General features: G+C 38.6%; 1 protein-coding gene and 1 long non-coding RNA gene across 2 annotated transcripts; one reads left to right on the top strand and one right to left on the bottom strand.

Annotated features, from left to right (window-relative positions):
• Positions 1–4,600: 4,600 nt before the first annotated feature.
• klf17 (Kruppel like factor 17) lies at positions 4,601–7,177 on the top strand. The gene is made up of 3 exons (XM_026150973.2): positions 4,601–4,828; positions 4,982–6,107; positions 6,217–7,177. The coding sequence occupies exons 1-3, from the start codon at positions 4,763–4,765 to the stop codon at positions 6,390–6,392; spliced, it is 1,368 nt and encodes a 455-aa protein (XP_026006758.1). The 5' UTR covers positions 4,601–4,762; the 3' UTR covers positions 6,393–7,177.
• Positions 7,178–10,093: 2,916 nt separating this feature from the next.
• LOC113010018 (uncharacterized) lies at positions 10,094–10,886 on the bottom strand. The gene is made up of 2 exons (XR_003270272.2): positions 10,661–10,886; positions 10,094–10,576 (listed from the first exon to the last, which is right to left on the bottom strand). It is a non-coding gene; the product is annotated as an uncharacterized LOC113010018 (long non-coding RNA).
• Between the last annotated feature and the right edge of the window lie 5,348 nt (positions 10,887–16,234).

Below are 16,234 nucleotides of genomic sequence, written 5' to 3'. Positions count from 1 at the left end.
ACGGATCAGCGGATCATCATTACTACTCAAGTTCCTCATTACATCTGATCCTGAATACACACAAAAGATATGTAATCAGCCAATAATCTACTCAAGAGCAGTCAAATGTGGAGCACCCTTATCTCATTAGGCTGTCACCTTGATGCAAATGACTTCATTAGTCCTGAATGCTACTAAACCATTTAGCTAAAATGAGTGTGAGTAAACCTTTTAGCACTGCTGGTAGCTAAATACTCTAATACAGCAGGGATGTAATCTTTTGTTTCACATAAGGAGTGCCTAAGTGGGGTGATGCTGGGCCGAACATGCGATTCAGGCATTTCCAGATTTGTAACAAAATATAAAAACTCTTTCAGTTTAGGTTTGTGTCATCTTAGAGTTGCTGTGTTTCTGGATTTGAAAGGATTCGGTGCTACGGTACTTTAAAAAGTCCCAGTCTAGCCAGGTCAGAGGTAAAGAGTCTTCTACCCTTGTAATCAGACTGTTTAAGCCAACAGGCGTCAGTGTCTGGCCTCAGGAAGAGCAGAATTAAAGATTAGAGGGTCTCGGGGCAATGTTGTTGCCATACCTCTTTCCCATGATTCTCCTTGTTGGTTTGCGTTTGTTCTTATTTCCTCTCCTCCCCGACTCCTTTAGATATCTTTCTAGAATATAACTAGCCAGTCTCTGTGCTATCGTTATGCTTTCTTTTTTCTCTCTAACCACTTTGTTGCTTATTCATGCCATGCATGGCAGCGTATTTATCCAAGATAACAGCTGGGTTTCCCCTCAGTTTGTGGGTGATGGAGGATAATTGCTGTTAGTGTGTGTGTTTGTCTGTCTCTCTCTCTCTCTCTCTTTCTCCCTCTTGTGTGTTTGTGTTTGTGTGTGTGTGTGTGTGTGTGTGTGTGTGTGTGTGTGTGTGTGTGTGTGTGTGTGTGTGTGTGTGTGTGTGTCCCCAAAGACTACATAAGTAAATTGTTCCTGGCTGCTCTGAACACAGCTACTGTTTGGACAGGAACAGAAAAACAATGTGTATTTATGGTCATGCGTGCGCCTCTAAATGAGAAAATGACAGTGATTGTGAAACATATTTTGTCTCAAGCCTGACTGCACTCAATAGCATAGAAGAAATGTTTTCAGAGGATCAGGTTTTGATATGATCTTGAAAATCTATGTCTAACATATCCCCCATAGGCTGTCGATCAAAGATGAACTTCAGTATTCTTTTGGCACATGTCATTCTCTGAATTCTCGGATTTTATGTCACACAAAATTAACAATAATTGTTCTTTTTTAAAACATATCTACATTGGTCTTTTACTTACTGTTGAAACGTTATCCTTTGCAGCTATTAACTTGTTGTTGTTCTTGTTCTTGTTGTTAAATCCTTTACTTGTGGCATTAAACAGCTGTTCAGAGTTATTGCAACCATGCATCAGTTTATTCAAGCCAACTGTATCGACTGACATTTTAACTAACTGTGACAATTTAGCTCAAACACAGTTCCTTTAGTTATTGCAGATCGTTAACAATGGAGCTACTTTCAGTGAGTTACTTCCACTGTCAATTTAGTGAAACTACTCCTAGCGAGAACTGTGGTTTCTTTACTGGACTATCTTAACAATTTTTGCTTGTTAGCAGTTAGCGATAATTTGTTATCAAATCGATCTACATTTTACCCAAACTGAGAGCCAACAGTTGCTATGTTTGTCTGTTTTAATGCTGTTCCTTGCTTGCTAACTAATTTTAAAAGATCAAGCTTATAGTCAGGACTGGAACAAGTGAGTCTGAACTAGCTGCAATAGGTTTAGGCTGCTGGGTGGCTTTATGATGCACTGAGCAGTTAACCCATTATCATTCACATACACCACTATTGCATTAATCATTACTAATTATCCAACTCTGGCTGTCTTCCATAATGTGTCATCCCCCAACCCCCCGTCATGGTTCTGCTGGAATTTCATCCTGATAAAAGCGAGTTTTTCCTTCCCACTTTGACCATGCGCTTTCTCACAGCGAGTTATATGATGTTGAGGTTTTCCCTCTAATTTTCTATTTTGAGCTCTATCTTACAATATTAAGCACCTTGAGGCGACTGTTGATGTGAATTGGCACTAAATGAACAAAACTAAATTAAAATAGTCTGTTATGTGTATTTAAAGGACGCACACCCACAGCACCACACCACAACAAAATAAAACACTTTTCTAAATGACAACAAACAAAATGAGATATCCATCTTTTAGCAATGTTTTTAAATCAAGTAACATGACAAACCAGACACAAACAAAGGGAAAAGAGGACAGCTTTGAACTTAATTAGAAACGCAAAGAGCTGACAGTGAAACAGCTTTTTGTGTTTTCCGAGTTAACATGTTTGTGCATCCAGGGTAAGATCTGTCTGTCTGCTCAACTGTAATCTTAAGTAATTGTGTTTAGAAAGCACTCAAACTGAAAGACTTCCTCCCTTTTAAAAACCGTGACAAAAGAGAAACCTGAGCCCAGGGCAGTTCTTTATCTGTATCTGTCTCTCTAGTCTCTGTTACTTGTATTTTTCATGACGTGACTGTAATAAGGTCTTTGAGGACCCAAGGTAAATCGCTGATTTTTGCACATCGTGTGGGTTTGTTTTTTATTGTTTTTCTTAAGCAAAATTCAGCAGAATTCAGTGTGTTAGTGTTATGGACAAATTCAGTTATATTAATCAGCTATAAACCTCTAAACATCTATCATAATCCCACAAAACACAAAGTAAAGCAGACATACTTTTCTTTTCCAGCACAGGAACATAATAAGTGGTTTAAAATGCAACAGGCCCAGAGCACCTCAACACGTCTGTATGCTTTCAAGCATCTGAAGGTGATTGAGAGTGAAAGCAAGGGAAGCAAGTGTGAAGTTTTTCCTCAGGAAACAGAGTCCATTTCCACTTGGCTCACAGACAGAACCGGAATTTGTTTTGCGTAAGCTCAGCAGGTCAAAAATAACAGAGTATAAAAGCAGAGTGCTGCAGGACGCCGCCTGTGACAACACCTGCAGGAGCGGAGAGGGGTGGAACAAAAGTAACACTGCTTTGTGTGGCTTAGCTGCAATTTACGAATTTACAGAAACTAAACCCAATATCTGAGATACGGGCAAGTGAAATGTTGTGCTGCAATATCAGTTATCTGTAAGAATATTAGACTACTGTTATCTTAACATCAAATCATGTAATGTAATCTATGCATACAGTCTGTATTTATAAGTGTCTCCACACTTACTGACATACTGTAACGGACGCATGCAGCCACTGAACATACTGCTGTACCTTCTTCTTTCTGTGCGTTTCTTCTTTAAATACTGAGTAAATTTCATTGGCTTTGTATCAGTTCTCTGCTCAGTGACAACAAAACTGAATACAAAAATGTAAAAACATTTTTTAAAAACATTTTTCAGTAGACAAGAACTCCTTTTCTATATATATGCAGAGCAAACTAAAAGTTTGAAAGGTGAATTCATCCTCCCACTCGAGAGGGAAAGGAATATAATGTGTGTATATCGTTTGTAATCTGTATCTCAACATTATTTTAGAAAGTATGCAACTAGTTTGCCATGGAATATTACTCTAATGGGGTGATAACAGGCATGCAAAAAGACAGAGACAAATGGTGGTTGGAGGGGGGTCATTATTCATGGATCTGTTTTCCTTCTTTTCTTGGAGTCTTCAGTTTTTTGTTTTTTGCTTTTCCCACCACGAAACCCAGTCAACCTGTGCATTATCATAAGAATGACTGCAGGGTGCCGTATCGTGCCCTTTTGCGGGGGAAGACCGTTTCGAAACATGTAGCCCTTTGTTTACCATCAGATTAACCGGTTGTTCGGACTGGCCTCGGGAATGAGCAGCTTCACACGCAGAGATCAATGTAGGACAAATAAGTATGTCAGAGATTGGAAAGAAACTGGTAAGATGCCAGATTTGCTGCGTTTAAAGGCACTCAATGTTTTGTTCTCGATTTCAACAATATCAGTTATAAAACACACAAACACATTACTTTAATCACTTCATTGTACTGAAGGGCACCTCAGCAAAGCATATATGCCAAATATATCTTGGAATATTTGATACACAGAGTTAAAATTCCATTCCTAAGCTGCCCTCTGTAGCTTCCTCACGGGAAATGTTCGGCTTCCCTGGGAGATACACTAGATTTACTGCTGTAGAGGTGAACTCGATGCTTTTCCACGCGTTTATGTTATGTTCAAGTAGGAAAGTCATCGCAGAAAGCTGAAGAATAAATAAATAAATAATCTACAAGCACAGTGAGAAAGGTTAGTTTTATTGTTATTAAGCCTCGTCATTATTTACCAGCATATTTGTGATGAGTGAAAACAAACCAACATATTCACCACATTAAATCAAAAATTATAAAATCCAGTCAATTCAATCAAAATAATTATTTTTGGTTTTGGAATTTATTTAAGTTTTCATTCATCTTATTTGTTTTCCTCTTTCTGTTTTACATTTATAGCAGCGGTTACCTGACACGAACCCGTGCTTGGTTTAACCTGTTTGCACTATTTGCTGTGTGAATGTGCAGGTGATGGGGGAGGTGTGTACGTGTGTGCGCGCAAGAGGAGGGGTTAACCCACACTTCCGTATGCTCGACAGTAGACCACTATAAAAAGTCCATCAGTCGGGCTGTTACTCATATCCTGAATCCTGGTTTCACTCAGAGAGCACACGGACGCGGAGGACAGCATCTGCAGGACTTCGGCGTTTTAAACTCTTTTTAAAAACGGTCAACATGGCTGTGGCTGAAGCAGTGATGCCTGCCTTAATCTCGTTTCCGAGTCTCAAAGGACTGGATAATGTAAGTAGAGAACATTTAAGTATGGCACATTGTGGTAACTCTAGTGTGTTATCATAATATGTTTGTAGATCTATTTCTCACTGTTGACCGACTATGCAGCTTGGCTTTCTTCTAACTTTTTTTTAATTTTGCGCTCCTTTACATTTCTAAAAGGTGGATGAGGGAGTGCAGAACAGCGCAACAGGTGATGCAAATAACCCGCCGTGGGAAGTGGAGTTCAACATGGTGCGTTCTCCTGCTTTACCCTCCAAAGAAGACGACGAACTGGGAAAGTTTTTGGATCTTGATTTTATTTTGTCCAACACCATCGGCCGCGATGCTCTAAGCGACAGCGACGGCAATGGGAACATCCCACCAACGCAGCAGCAGCAGAACTGCATGTATTCTCTCCCGGATTCGCCGGAAAGCTGCAGCGGTGGTGCTGTGACGGAGTGCAGCGATCATCCTCCCTCTCACCTGGGCTGCCACGGAACTGCAAACGTCGCAAAGTCGAGCCCAGCTCACAGTCTTATGGTGGAGCTTCTCAGGCCTGAGATAGGTTACCCGGCTGATGCTTCACCGGACTGCGCGGGCAAGGAGAGAGATGACCGGGAATTCACCGAACTGCGAGCTTTGAATTCAGCCTCAATTCCATCGGCTCCCCTTCACCGCCCAGCTGCCACCGCACCGATCCCGCTTGGATATAAAATCAAAACCGAGTCTGGGGGTCCATCTTGCATGATGGCCGCCAGCGGTGAGAACTTTATGGAACACGTTCACGAGAAAAACCTAATGCAGCCAGTAACCTTTACGCACCACCAGGCTGCATTTCATGGTGGGTTGCAGGCTCACGGCACGCATCCCATGCAGCACGCTGCAGACCACGGACATACGGCACACTACCACTTAAACGCGCACATGAGCTCTCACCATCCCAGTAATCAAAGCCATCTCCAGGGTCAATATATGAACGCGCCATATCACTCGATTTACGCACACCAGGGTGTGCCATCGTTTCAGGGACACTACAACGCGCAGAGAGAGCAGGTCCACGTTCACCAGCAGCAACAGCAGCAGCGTCCACTGTCGATGCAGGGGATGGTGCTCACTCCTCCCTCTTCTCCTTCTCCGGTTCTGCTCGAGTTTTACTCGCAGGATGAGACCGGGTGCATGAAGCAGAAACGAGCCCGCAGATCGTGGGCTAGAAAACGCGCTGCCACGCACAACTGCGAGTTCCCCGGCTGTGGAAAGACTTACACAAAGAGCTCCCATCTCAAAGCGCACATGAGAACACACACAGGTGAGAATCTAAAATCTAATATAATTTTTGTTTTCTTCTGCTTTTTTTTGTTTGTTTTGTGAACATGTCATATAAAATATGTTAATATGCTTCTGTTTACATCTTTCAGGTGAGAAGCCCTACCACTGTAACTGGGAAGGATGCGGCTGGAAGTTCGCCAGATCAGACGAATTGACCCGCCACTTCAGAAAGCACACCGGACACAGACCCTTCCAGTGCCACCTCTGCGAACGTGCCTTCTCCCGTTCAGACCACTTGGCTCTCCACATGAAGAGGCACATGTAGGCCACAGTTCTTCTGGACTCTTGCATCCATAAGAATCCACCCCTCAGAAGAGGACCGACTTGGTTTCTCCCTGCTGGACTGTCCAAAATCAGTGTAGCATGAACTGTTTCCCCCTGACAGACAGTTGCAGTTGTCCTCTTCCACTCCACTCTTATTTTTTTATTACCACTTGTATACTGCTAAATTAAGTGCCTCTGGTGGTTACTGTACATACAGAATCTGTGCATACATGTATAACACTGCCTAAATTCTAGTTCAGTAGTATTTAAGACACTTCCTCACACTGTCTCTAAAATAAGTTATTGACGTGAGTGCCTTACCAGAATTACATAGGCCTATCTGCTCATCCTGAGCAGTTTTTTGTATTTTTGTAATGTTTACATCTTGTATCTTTGATACTATAATCAGTCAGGGTGGTAATTATTATTATTATTTTTTTTTTTTGGTATTCTGTTTTCTTATCGTAGATTGTAAACATTTGCTAAGCATTGTAGACTGCTGTGGATCTTTATAGTCTGGTTCAGCAAAGATTCAGGTACTAAATTGTTTATAGGATCCCAAGAAACTGGTGCAGTGTGAAATGTATTTTTTTTTTGTTAATGAGAGTTTTTGGCAAAGTTGTCCCTGTGGTTTTGTTTTTTGTTATGTTTTTATGTTTGCTGTGAGAAAGAATCCACTGCAACCAATGGTCGATTTGGTGAACTTGAAAAGTGTCATTCTCCTAACATGCAGTTGTTTTAAATTGCGCTCAAGGGCTCCAAAATAAAAGTTTGTTTACAAATGCACCAAGTTTGTTATTGTGCATTTCTCACTCATGTAATCTCTCCAGAAGCAGGTTTGTCTGGTCATGGTGTTTTATCCTTCCTTCTGGCTTGTGTGTTCCCACAATCCCAAGAACGGGCAAAATATTAGTAGGTGCATGTGTTACTCTAGTCCATGGTTGGAAATGTAGGGGACAAAGTTTGTGCCTAACATCCCATCAAACATTAACAAAAAAATAAGAATCAAGGTGAAATCTTACTGAAATTGCTGGATGTAGAAGCATCAGTAAGCTCTTGTTGCTTTACTTTACCTGCACAAAATGTACTCATTTAACTCTGCTTTACTTCCTGTCTCCTGGCTTCAAACCCCACAGTTTAAAACCATGGTTTACCCTTAATGGCCAGGTGTTCCTGTAATAACAGAACACATGTTATTGAACAAGGATGTTGCTACCATATTTTTCAAGTTGAAAAAACTGAAATGCTTTCATTTATTTTATATGCTTAGATATCCTGACATGCTCTGTACTGAGACCTGAAATCACAAAATTTCTAACTACAATAAAGCCACTTTTCATAGAGGATTAATGACTCAAACAGCTTTGGATCACTACTTATGAAAGACTGCCATCTAATGTCATTTCAGATAATAACATTATCTTTAACAGGGCGTTCAATGTCTTAAACTATCCTCTTGCATGTATGTAATGTTCATCTGTCTAATATTTATTTAGAGATGGTGAAATCTGGAATCAGGAATATGTTCCACACTGCTTTGTGATACAATGACTTCTCTTTCCTTTGTGATCACTGTTATACTTAAGAATCAGAATATTTTAATCCCAGAGGAAAAATATGTTTAGAAACGACTTTAGAGTCAGTTGAAAAGATATGAAGAGAACCCAGAGTAAATCATGAGACAGAAATTCAGCCAGGACAGTCACAGCACTGTGCTTCTGCCAAGAGGAAACTTGATATACAACAGTATGCTCAACGTGTTCAATTTACAACCAACATTCAAACGGACCACTACTTAGCGTGGGAGCAATAAAGGACCAAACGGTCAAAGAGGACTGCTTTGTTGTTCCACCTCAGTTTCATTGATCAATTAACCGTGTGAAAACACTGGGGACTGGGGTCCTGCTTCTGTCTGCCCTGGAACATGTAGAGAAACCTGTTTTGCACTGTGCAGGTATCCATATGCTAATTCCCCACAAGCACCCGTGCTTTACAGCTCACAGGTCCTCCTACACAGGAATGTATGAACTGGGGATCTATTGTGAAGCGATTCCCTGATAATAAAACCAACCGTCTACAATAAAAATGCATCCCAGGCGCCGGCGCACTGTCACCACACCCGGACATTTCACGAGCTTTTCATGTCTGCTTAAGCAACACTGCCCTCTATTGTTAATGTATATGATAATCTCCATCTGTTTGTGGGCGAAATGCGACGAACTGCCATTTACTACAAATATTTAAATGTTGGTTGTGAATGGGAAATGGTACTTAAACCATGAAAGGTTGCCGGCGAAGATAAAGGAGCCAAGCTGTTAGTTTTCCCACATCAGGCAGTTGAACAACAGCGCCCGTTGACTGTCTCACTCGTCCCCTGTTTTAATAACCTTTCAGTAAAAATGTTAGCAAAGAGCCAGTTATGCCACCTAGCCCTCACGGACTGATTTTTGGGCTTCTTAATTAAACACAATTCATTTTCTGTTGTAAATGTTTATTAATTGTTCTCCTTTGTCGTTTTGAATCATACATTGCTAAATTGAGGGATTTTACACATATGGAATCAAGGTTATTATAGTTCATTCAAACTAAACTAAACTAAGACTAGATGTGGGAAAAACGTAACATAAGTTAATCGCATTAAAAATAAAAACTAGACTTTAGAATAAAAAATATACAAATTGAAAACTTACTAAAATAAAATAAAATAAAGTGTTTTAGTATCTGTTATCACTCTACAAGTCTCAATAAACATGCTTACTGTGTTGACTGTGAGCCAACTGCTTTCATTTCATGCTCCTGATGTGTATAAAAGACTAAAACTAAGAGGAATTAAACTGAAAGTAAACACGTTCATAAAAACCAGAGTGAAACAAGAAAATCAACTATGGAAACTAAACCAGGTTAAAAAGTCAAAATGAAATATGAATAAAAGCTCATTAGAAAATACAAAATTTAATAACTCAAATAAAATCTACGTGTACCAGTACTTTAGTTGCAATTAAGACATTTCCTCACACTCTTTAAAATAAGTCACTGACTTAAAATAAATGTTTTACCTGGATAATAAGCTAAGGAATTTTTGTAATGTTTATTTCTCACATCGCTGATACTCTTATCATGCATTATATGAATCTGTATTCTTTGCCTGCAGATTACTTAGTGGATTATTTCTGGTTTGGCAACTGTTTTCTTGTTCAAGACCAAGAAATAATGTTGCTAACAATTATTTTCAGGATCCCAGTAAGGAGGCACGGTGTGAAATGGATTTCTTGTTTCTGACAAATTGTCTTTTTACTCATTTAAAACATAATTCAGAATAAAGAAATCTGTATAAATATTCTATGTGCTACACTTTTCTTCTGAAAGTTTTTAAAACTGAGCTCAAATATATCTGCAGGACAATGAAAAACAAAAACAAAACGTATAAATGATTGGTATTAAGCCAACAAACTGAAAGATTAAAGTGAATTCTGCCCTCACTCCAGAGGAAAAAAGAAATGAAATCTCTGCACTAACAATTTGTATTTCCAAATTGTTTAAGAATATACACAACTAGTAAGTGACTATCTCGAAGATGATACTACACAGACAAAAAGACAGAGCCAAAGGGGGACTGGGGGAAACATTATGTAACCTGCTTTTCTTCTTTTGGAGCCCCCTCCTCCTTTTGTTATTGATGAAAAATGATGTAGGCAAAGACTAAAACTGGAGCACCGCTGTTTATTTTAAAATGAATACATGATAGTTCAATAAATTTCATCCGAAATTGGTGCACTGTACATGTTTGCAAAACAAGGGTAAATAGTAGTAGGGAAAGTGAGAGCACAGGTAAGACTGGAAGGAGGAGAGAGGGTAGAGGTTGGGGTTTAGATCCTCTGCTCGAGCTAATCTCTTTTCTTCTTTCTTGCTGCTTTGCGTCTGCCACCTTTTCTCGTTTCTTCTCAGCTGTTATTTTGATCTTCTATGTTCTCATCACATCTTTCTCTCACTCTCAAAGTTTTCTTCACTTTCTTCTTCTGTTCTTCGTTTTTCATCCTTTTCCTTTCTGCTTTCTTTTGTCCTTTCTTTCTTTGTTCATTTCCTCCTCTTCTGCCTCTCTGATTTTCCAGTTTTTCCTCACGAGAACTTGTTTCTAGGGTTTGTTCCTGATGTTTGGCATTGGGTGCAAGCTCCTGGGTGGAAAGACTACAAATTATTTTGTTAAACTCAGTCTAAAAAAGATGTTAAGACCAAAAATGACATTATGATGGAGTGACACAATCAGCTAACCTGAAGCAAGGTTTCCCATTCAGCCTCATTTTCCTTTAATTTCTCACAGAGAAGGGTTTTCTTAATTTTAAGCTCATCCATAGGCCCCCTCAGACGTCTGGTAGGTGCAGCTCCAGTGTTGTTTCCTGCTGTTCATCTTTGTGTCTTTTTTAGTTAATGCTGGTCTACGCAGGCTGGGGTTTGAGCTCTCCTTTTTAAGGCATCTTTGAAAAGCCTCATCCTTGCGCTTGAGACAGTGCAATGAAAAACATCCATTTGTTCATATGAGTAAATTAGCCAAAGCATAAGTAATTTTTTAAAGACCCCTGTAGTGCATCCTTTTGTCAGATTAGTTTTATCAGATTAACCATTTGTTCTAATGAACAGCTTCACACCAAGGTATTTGTGCTTAGACTGCCAGAAATATTATTCACCAGATTTCTGGGTACCCAGTTGGGGTTTTTTTTTCACATTTGTAGTTTCAGAAGATTTCAAAAATCTTTAAGCATACGACACACAAATTTCAAAGATTTCCCGAAATCAATTTCGGAAATCAGAAATTTTGTTTTGGATAAAACGTGATGATTACACTATGAAATAAGTCACTATCTAAAGATTTATAATTAAAACAACCTACATGGATTAAGCTACAGTACTACAGTGAGAGCCAACACCAAGTGTAGCAAGAAACACTCAGCAGAAAGTATAATTAAAGCAAATGTTGCACAAAAAATCATTTTAGTCATTATGGATCAGAGAAAGTGTCTAGGTATAAATAAACCAGTCAAACAAGAGTCACAAGTTTATACATTGCAATTGCTGCCAATTTCAACTGCCATAAGACTTGACTGCAACGTGCATTTAAACTGTTTTTACCATTTACCACGAAAGTAACAGTTGTTAAAGGTTTTAAAAGGAACAAAAAGTACTAGTTTTTAGCTCTGTTAGTACTTTTCATGTTGTTGGAAACATCTTAGAATTAGGTTCTCCTTCTGTTTCAGGCCCCATGCAATAAAACCTGTTTTGCATTGTACAGGTATGCATATGCAAATTCTCCCCACAAGCACCCGTGCTTTACATCTTTAAGGAAAGTGTTGAAGGGTGATTCTCACATGTCAGCATTGTAAACATTTGCCAGTTTAGGAGTGCCTGAAATGAGTTCTTAACAAGTGATCTGTTTCCCAGCGAGCAATATCACTGCTGCAAGTCCAGCTTTGTTAGCTTTGTTTGGAGAATTAACTGCCCCATCTAACCTAATGAGATATATAATGAAATAGGAATGTAAAGTTGTTAACTAGTGTTAAGGTTTATTCACACAGAATGATTTATCATTAAATACAACATGAGGATACTTGGAAAGTCTGTCAATCCAAACTTCATATGCATGATTGTTTTCCTGATCCCTGGTACAAGCCCCTTTGCCACTTTGTTTCTCTACCTTTAGTTCTGAGCCAAACTTATGAAGACCATTAGATTCATTTTGCCTATTGTGGGTTTGTGACTTCTTTTTGGTTTTAAAGCATGTTAAAGCTCCTTAGCTTCCTGTTTATGATGTTACTTTTACTTTCCTTGTACTTTTAAATTGCTTGTTTCTCTCTGTCTTTAGTTCCTTCTTTAGTTCTCTTTAAATCCATAACTGTAACATTAATTACACAGAGTGTTACACATTCTACCTGACAAATAACCCTTGCCACCAGGGCATTACACTGATATAATGGTGCTGAGGGCGTCAGCATGCAGACACACTAAGTGAAACGACTTTGCAAAAATACTGGGAAGAATGGCTTCATTTCAACATAGCAGACTCAGTGTCAGATTTGATAACTCCAGTTTTAGGTGTATGAGTAATCTTCATGGAACAATAGGGGTAAGATTTTCCCTGTCAACTGGGGAACTGTTTTTGAAGTCAAACACAGAAACAGAAAAATCAAAACATAAAAGAATGTCACTGGAGGGAATATCATAGACCAGGGGCTTCAGGATGAGAGATTCAGACTAACAAAACTGATTGCTACACTCCTGTTTTACTCATCTTTCTACCATTTTCTGCAGACACATTATCAGTACAGTCATTTAAATCACAATCCCTCTCATCTATAATTGCTTTCGGATTACTGACTGTTCGGCTGCACTGTCTAGCCACACTGCTTGAAGGTGTTAACCTCTTACAAACCTGAATGGGAAACGTCATTCCTTTCACTTGGCATGTTAGAATAAATTTTACAAGATCCCAGCTCTCCCGCTAGCTCTTCATAAACCGTGATTTCCTTCTCTTACAAACAGTAGTAATAGTAGTAGTTTGTAAGAGGTTAACACCTTCTAGCAGTGTGGCTAGACAGTGCAGCCGAACAGTCAGTAATCCCACCACCTTTGTTAGAGGACCTGACATCATATTTAGGAGGTAACAATGTTTCGGTCCTTAACACACAGTACTCACCCATCAGAACTAAACCATTTCGGACTTCATGATTGAGTTATTTCATGTCATTGAGATTTGGTTTATTTTGTTTGAGCATATATCTGTGTATGTGTGTATACATATGCAGCTATCTATGTATATATTGGTTGTTTGTTTTATATGTCCAAAATAAAAGATTATCTTCATCATCATCATCATCAAAAAGGCTGAGTGAAGAAGAAAAACGCAGCAGACTTGTCCTATTGCAGTGTAACTAAGGGATGATTCAGGGTCACTTGAAGCTTTATCAGAGAGTAAGGTTTTAAGCTTAATCCTAAAAGTAGAGTGGGTTTCTGTCTCTTGAATCAAAACTGGGAGCTGGTTCCACAGAAGAGGGGTCTGAAAGCTGAAGGCTCTGCCTCACATTCTACTTTTAACTACTCTAGGAACAACAAGTAAACCAGCACTCTGATAGAGAGCTTTGTATGAGAGGAGAAGGATTTTAAATTTGATTTTGGATTTAACAGCTAGCAATGAACAAACGCCAATATGGGAGAAATATGCTGTCTCGTTCTAATCCCTGACAGTACTGTCACATTTTGGAACAACTGAAGTTTTTTCACAAAGTTTCTAGAAGAACATGAAAATAATAAATTAAAATAGTCCAGCCTCGAAGTAATATATGCATGAACTGTCTTTCAATGGAATGTTGTGTACTTGAAATAAATAGCACGTGATAAAACCCACTGGTATCCCAAAAGCTCTTCTGTAGAGAGGAATAGGCTGAAATTCCTGTTAAATTAATGTTTAGCTGAACCTATTACTGCAGTCACTCTGAAAACAAAGGCTCATACACTGCAGCCTCTCACAGTTGTGTATTATTGGATTTTTTTTCCTCAGATCATAAATGACCAAGTCTAAATTACTTTGTCATGTGTTGAGTCGAACTTCTCTTAAGATTCTTCCACCTGGACATTACCATAATAATGGGTGCATAACAAAGTAGAGAAATTTTATGTGCTATGAGGTTGTTTTCTGGATTTCCAGCAGCTCACAAATACCTAAAATATATCACCAGAAATCCATGTTACTAATATCGTTTGTGTTTTTAAAAAATAAAAATGAATTTGATCCAAACTGTAGTTCAGTTTCAAGGGTTTTCTCTGCACAGCCATGTAATGTGTGTTTGTATGCAGGAAGAATACTGAAAGTAACCCCAGTACAAACGTCTGGGCATCGTGCTTGTGTTGTTTTAGGCTACTGCCAGTTGAGGGCAGTGTATCAAACATACTGTTAGCTACTTCACTTCAAGTTTTTACTTGAAGTGTTTACTTTTGTTGTTGCTTTTCCCATGTTACTAAGAAGACTAGTTATACAGAGAAAAGGCATGCTGGGATTCAACTAATGCTTGTGTGCAATTATCCAAAAAGCCACAACTCATCACATGTACACTAATCTGGTGAGAGCGAAAAGTCAACAGATAACTGCTAATCATTAGATTTATATCGCAGGCTGACTTGTATCGAAGGCTGAACGAGACATAAGACGCAGTGAACTGTAGTCTTATACCCTTCGTCCAACTCCAGTGCTCCAGTGCTCGTGTTGCATTGTGAAACTCTTTGTAAATCCTGAGGTTCCTCACTAGTTGTCCTTCTTGTTTGCAGATCACAAGTAGCCGACCACTGGTACTATATTTAAAAATCAGATTAGCTTCTTGTTTAAACCTCTTATAACTCATTATGCATAATAGTTATGTTCATGCATTTTAGATCCTACAGTCCCTTATTGCTTTTGTTTCCACTTTCTTGTGATTAAATAAAATAATGAATTTTGTTTGTTTTGGGGAGTCAATCACTGGATTGGTTAAAGTACCTAAAGACTTACTGTGACGCTTTGCTTTAATGTATTTATGCATGTATAAACATGAATACTTAAATCATTTTTATCGGTAGTGTGTCCAAAAAACGAGGAAGTCCTAATATTTTGACCACACATTTTTTTGTATGTTTGTCGCTCTGCATTAAGTCAGCATGCGGATTATTTGTTTAAAGAATTTACAAGAAAGGTGCCTAAGACAGCTCAGACTGTGTTGAAGAATTAAGGTGGTTATCATACATAAGATCCTTTCTTTTTAATACTGTCTATTTATCTAAATTTGCTTATCCAAATCAGAGTCTCCAGAGGTCCACTGGAGAGGTTGGTGAATCGTGGGAATTATTACAGCACCCTGCTACCAGAAAGGAGTACTCATCTCAAGTGCATCATCTTCTGGAAAAATCTGGCTATTGCTAACAATGCACTAAACGAGCTAAAGCAGTACCTGGAAATCAAACTTCGAAGGGGGATGAAACTAACCGAAAAGGCTGTTAAACCACTTATTGGCTTGACTGAATGTATTGGGTAAGGAGATGGAGCTAAGGCATATGCTAGTGGAGTTTAGTGTAAGGCTGAAGAAACATCACACAATAACAAAAAAATTCTGCTGCCACACTAGGTTGAGATATGAGAAATGGGCTATAAAACATCCCTCTGTCTTAGGATGTAAACATAAGAGGAATTTATGACATAGAGGCTAATTTGCACAAATAAGAATTAGAAATGGCACAATACCACTTTTTTTTTTATGTCCGACACTGATACCGATATCATGAAATTGGATATCTGCCAATATCGATATGAATCCGATATAGTCTATTTTATAATCAATAAAAATGTTTTTTTTTGTTTTTTTTTTAAATATCTCGCTGCATTTTGTTTACTCAAGCTTAAAGAGACAAAACACAAGTGTAATAGCATAGCTATTACACTTGTATGCAAAAATACACTGCACCCAAAATATTTTGCAGCAATACTGATCTTTTTATTTAAACCTTTAGGAGAACTTTAAATCTTAGTATTTAAAAAGTAATTTAAAATGCAATTTTATACTGATTTCAAAAACTCTTTGGTTCTGAAAAAAGAAGTGCAATATCAGCACAAAATGTTTATATTCAACAAGTTCAAAAAAACAAGTTGTAGACTGGACCCTTTTATACTTAAAGCTTAACATAAATAGACATCCAGAGTGGAAAGCAGTGCAAATAAATGAGAAAACAGCTTCATGACACTCATCTTTTATCAAGATGGATGTCAGTGTAAGCTGTTTCTATCACATTTAACCTGAGACTGAATTTTGTGTAATTTCTATACAAAACTTA

This window comes from Astatotilapia calliptera, chromosome 18 (genome assembly GCF_964374335.1).
Source record: "Astatotilapia calliptera chromosome 18, fAstCal68.1, whole genome shotgun sequence".
NCBI classification, from domain to species: domain Eukaryota; kingdom Metazoa; phylum Chordata; class Actinopteri; order Cichliformes; family Cichlidae; genus Astatotilapia; species Astatotilapia calliptera.
Note: the sequence above shows the minus strand (reverse complement) of the source record. Positions and strands in the feature narration are given on the sequence as shown.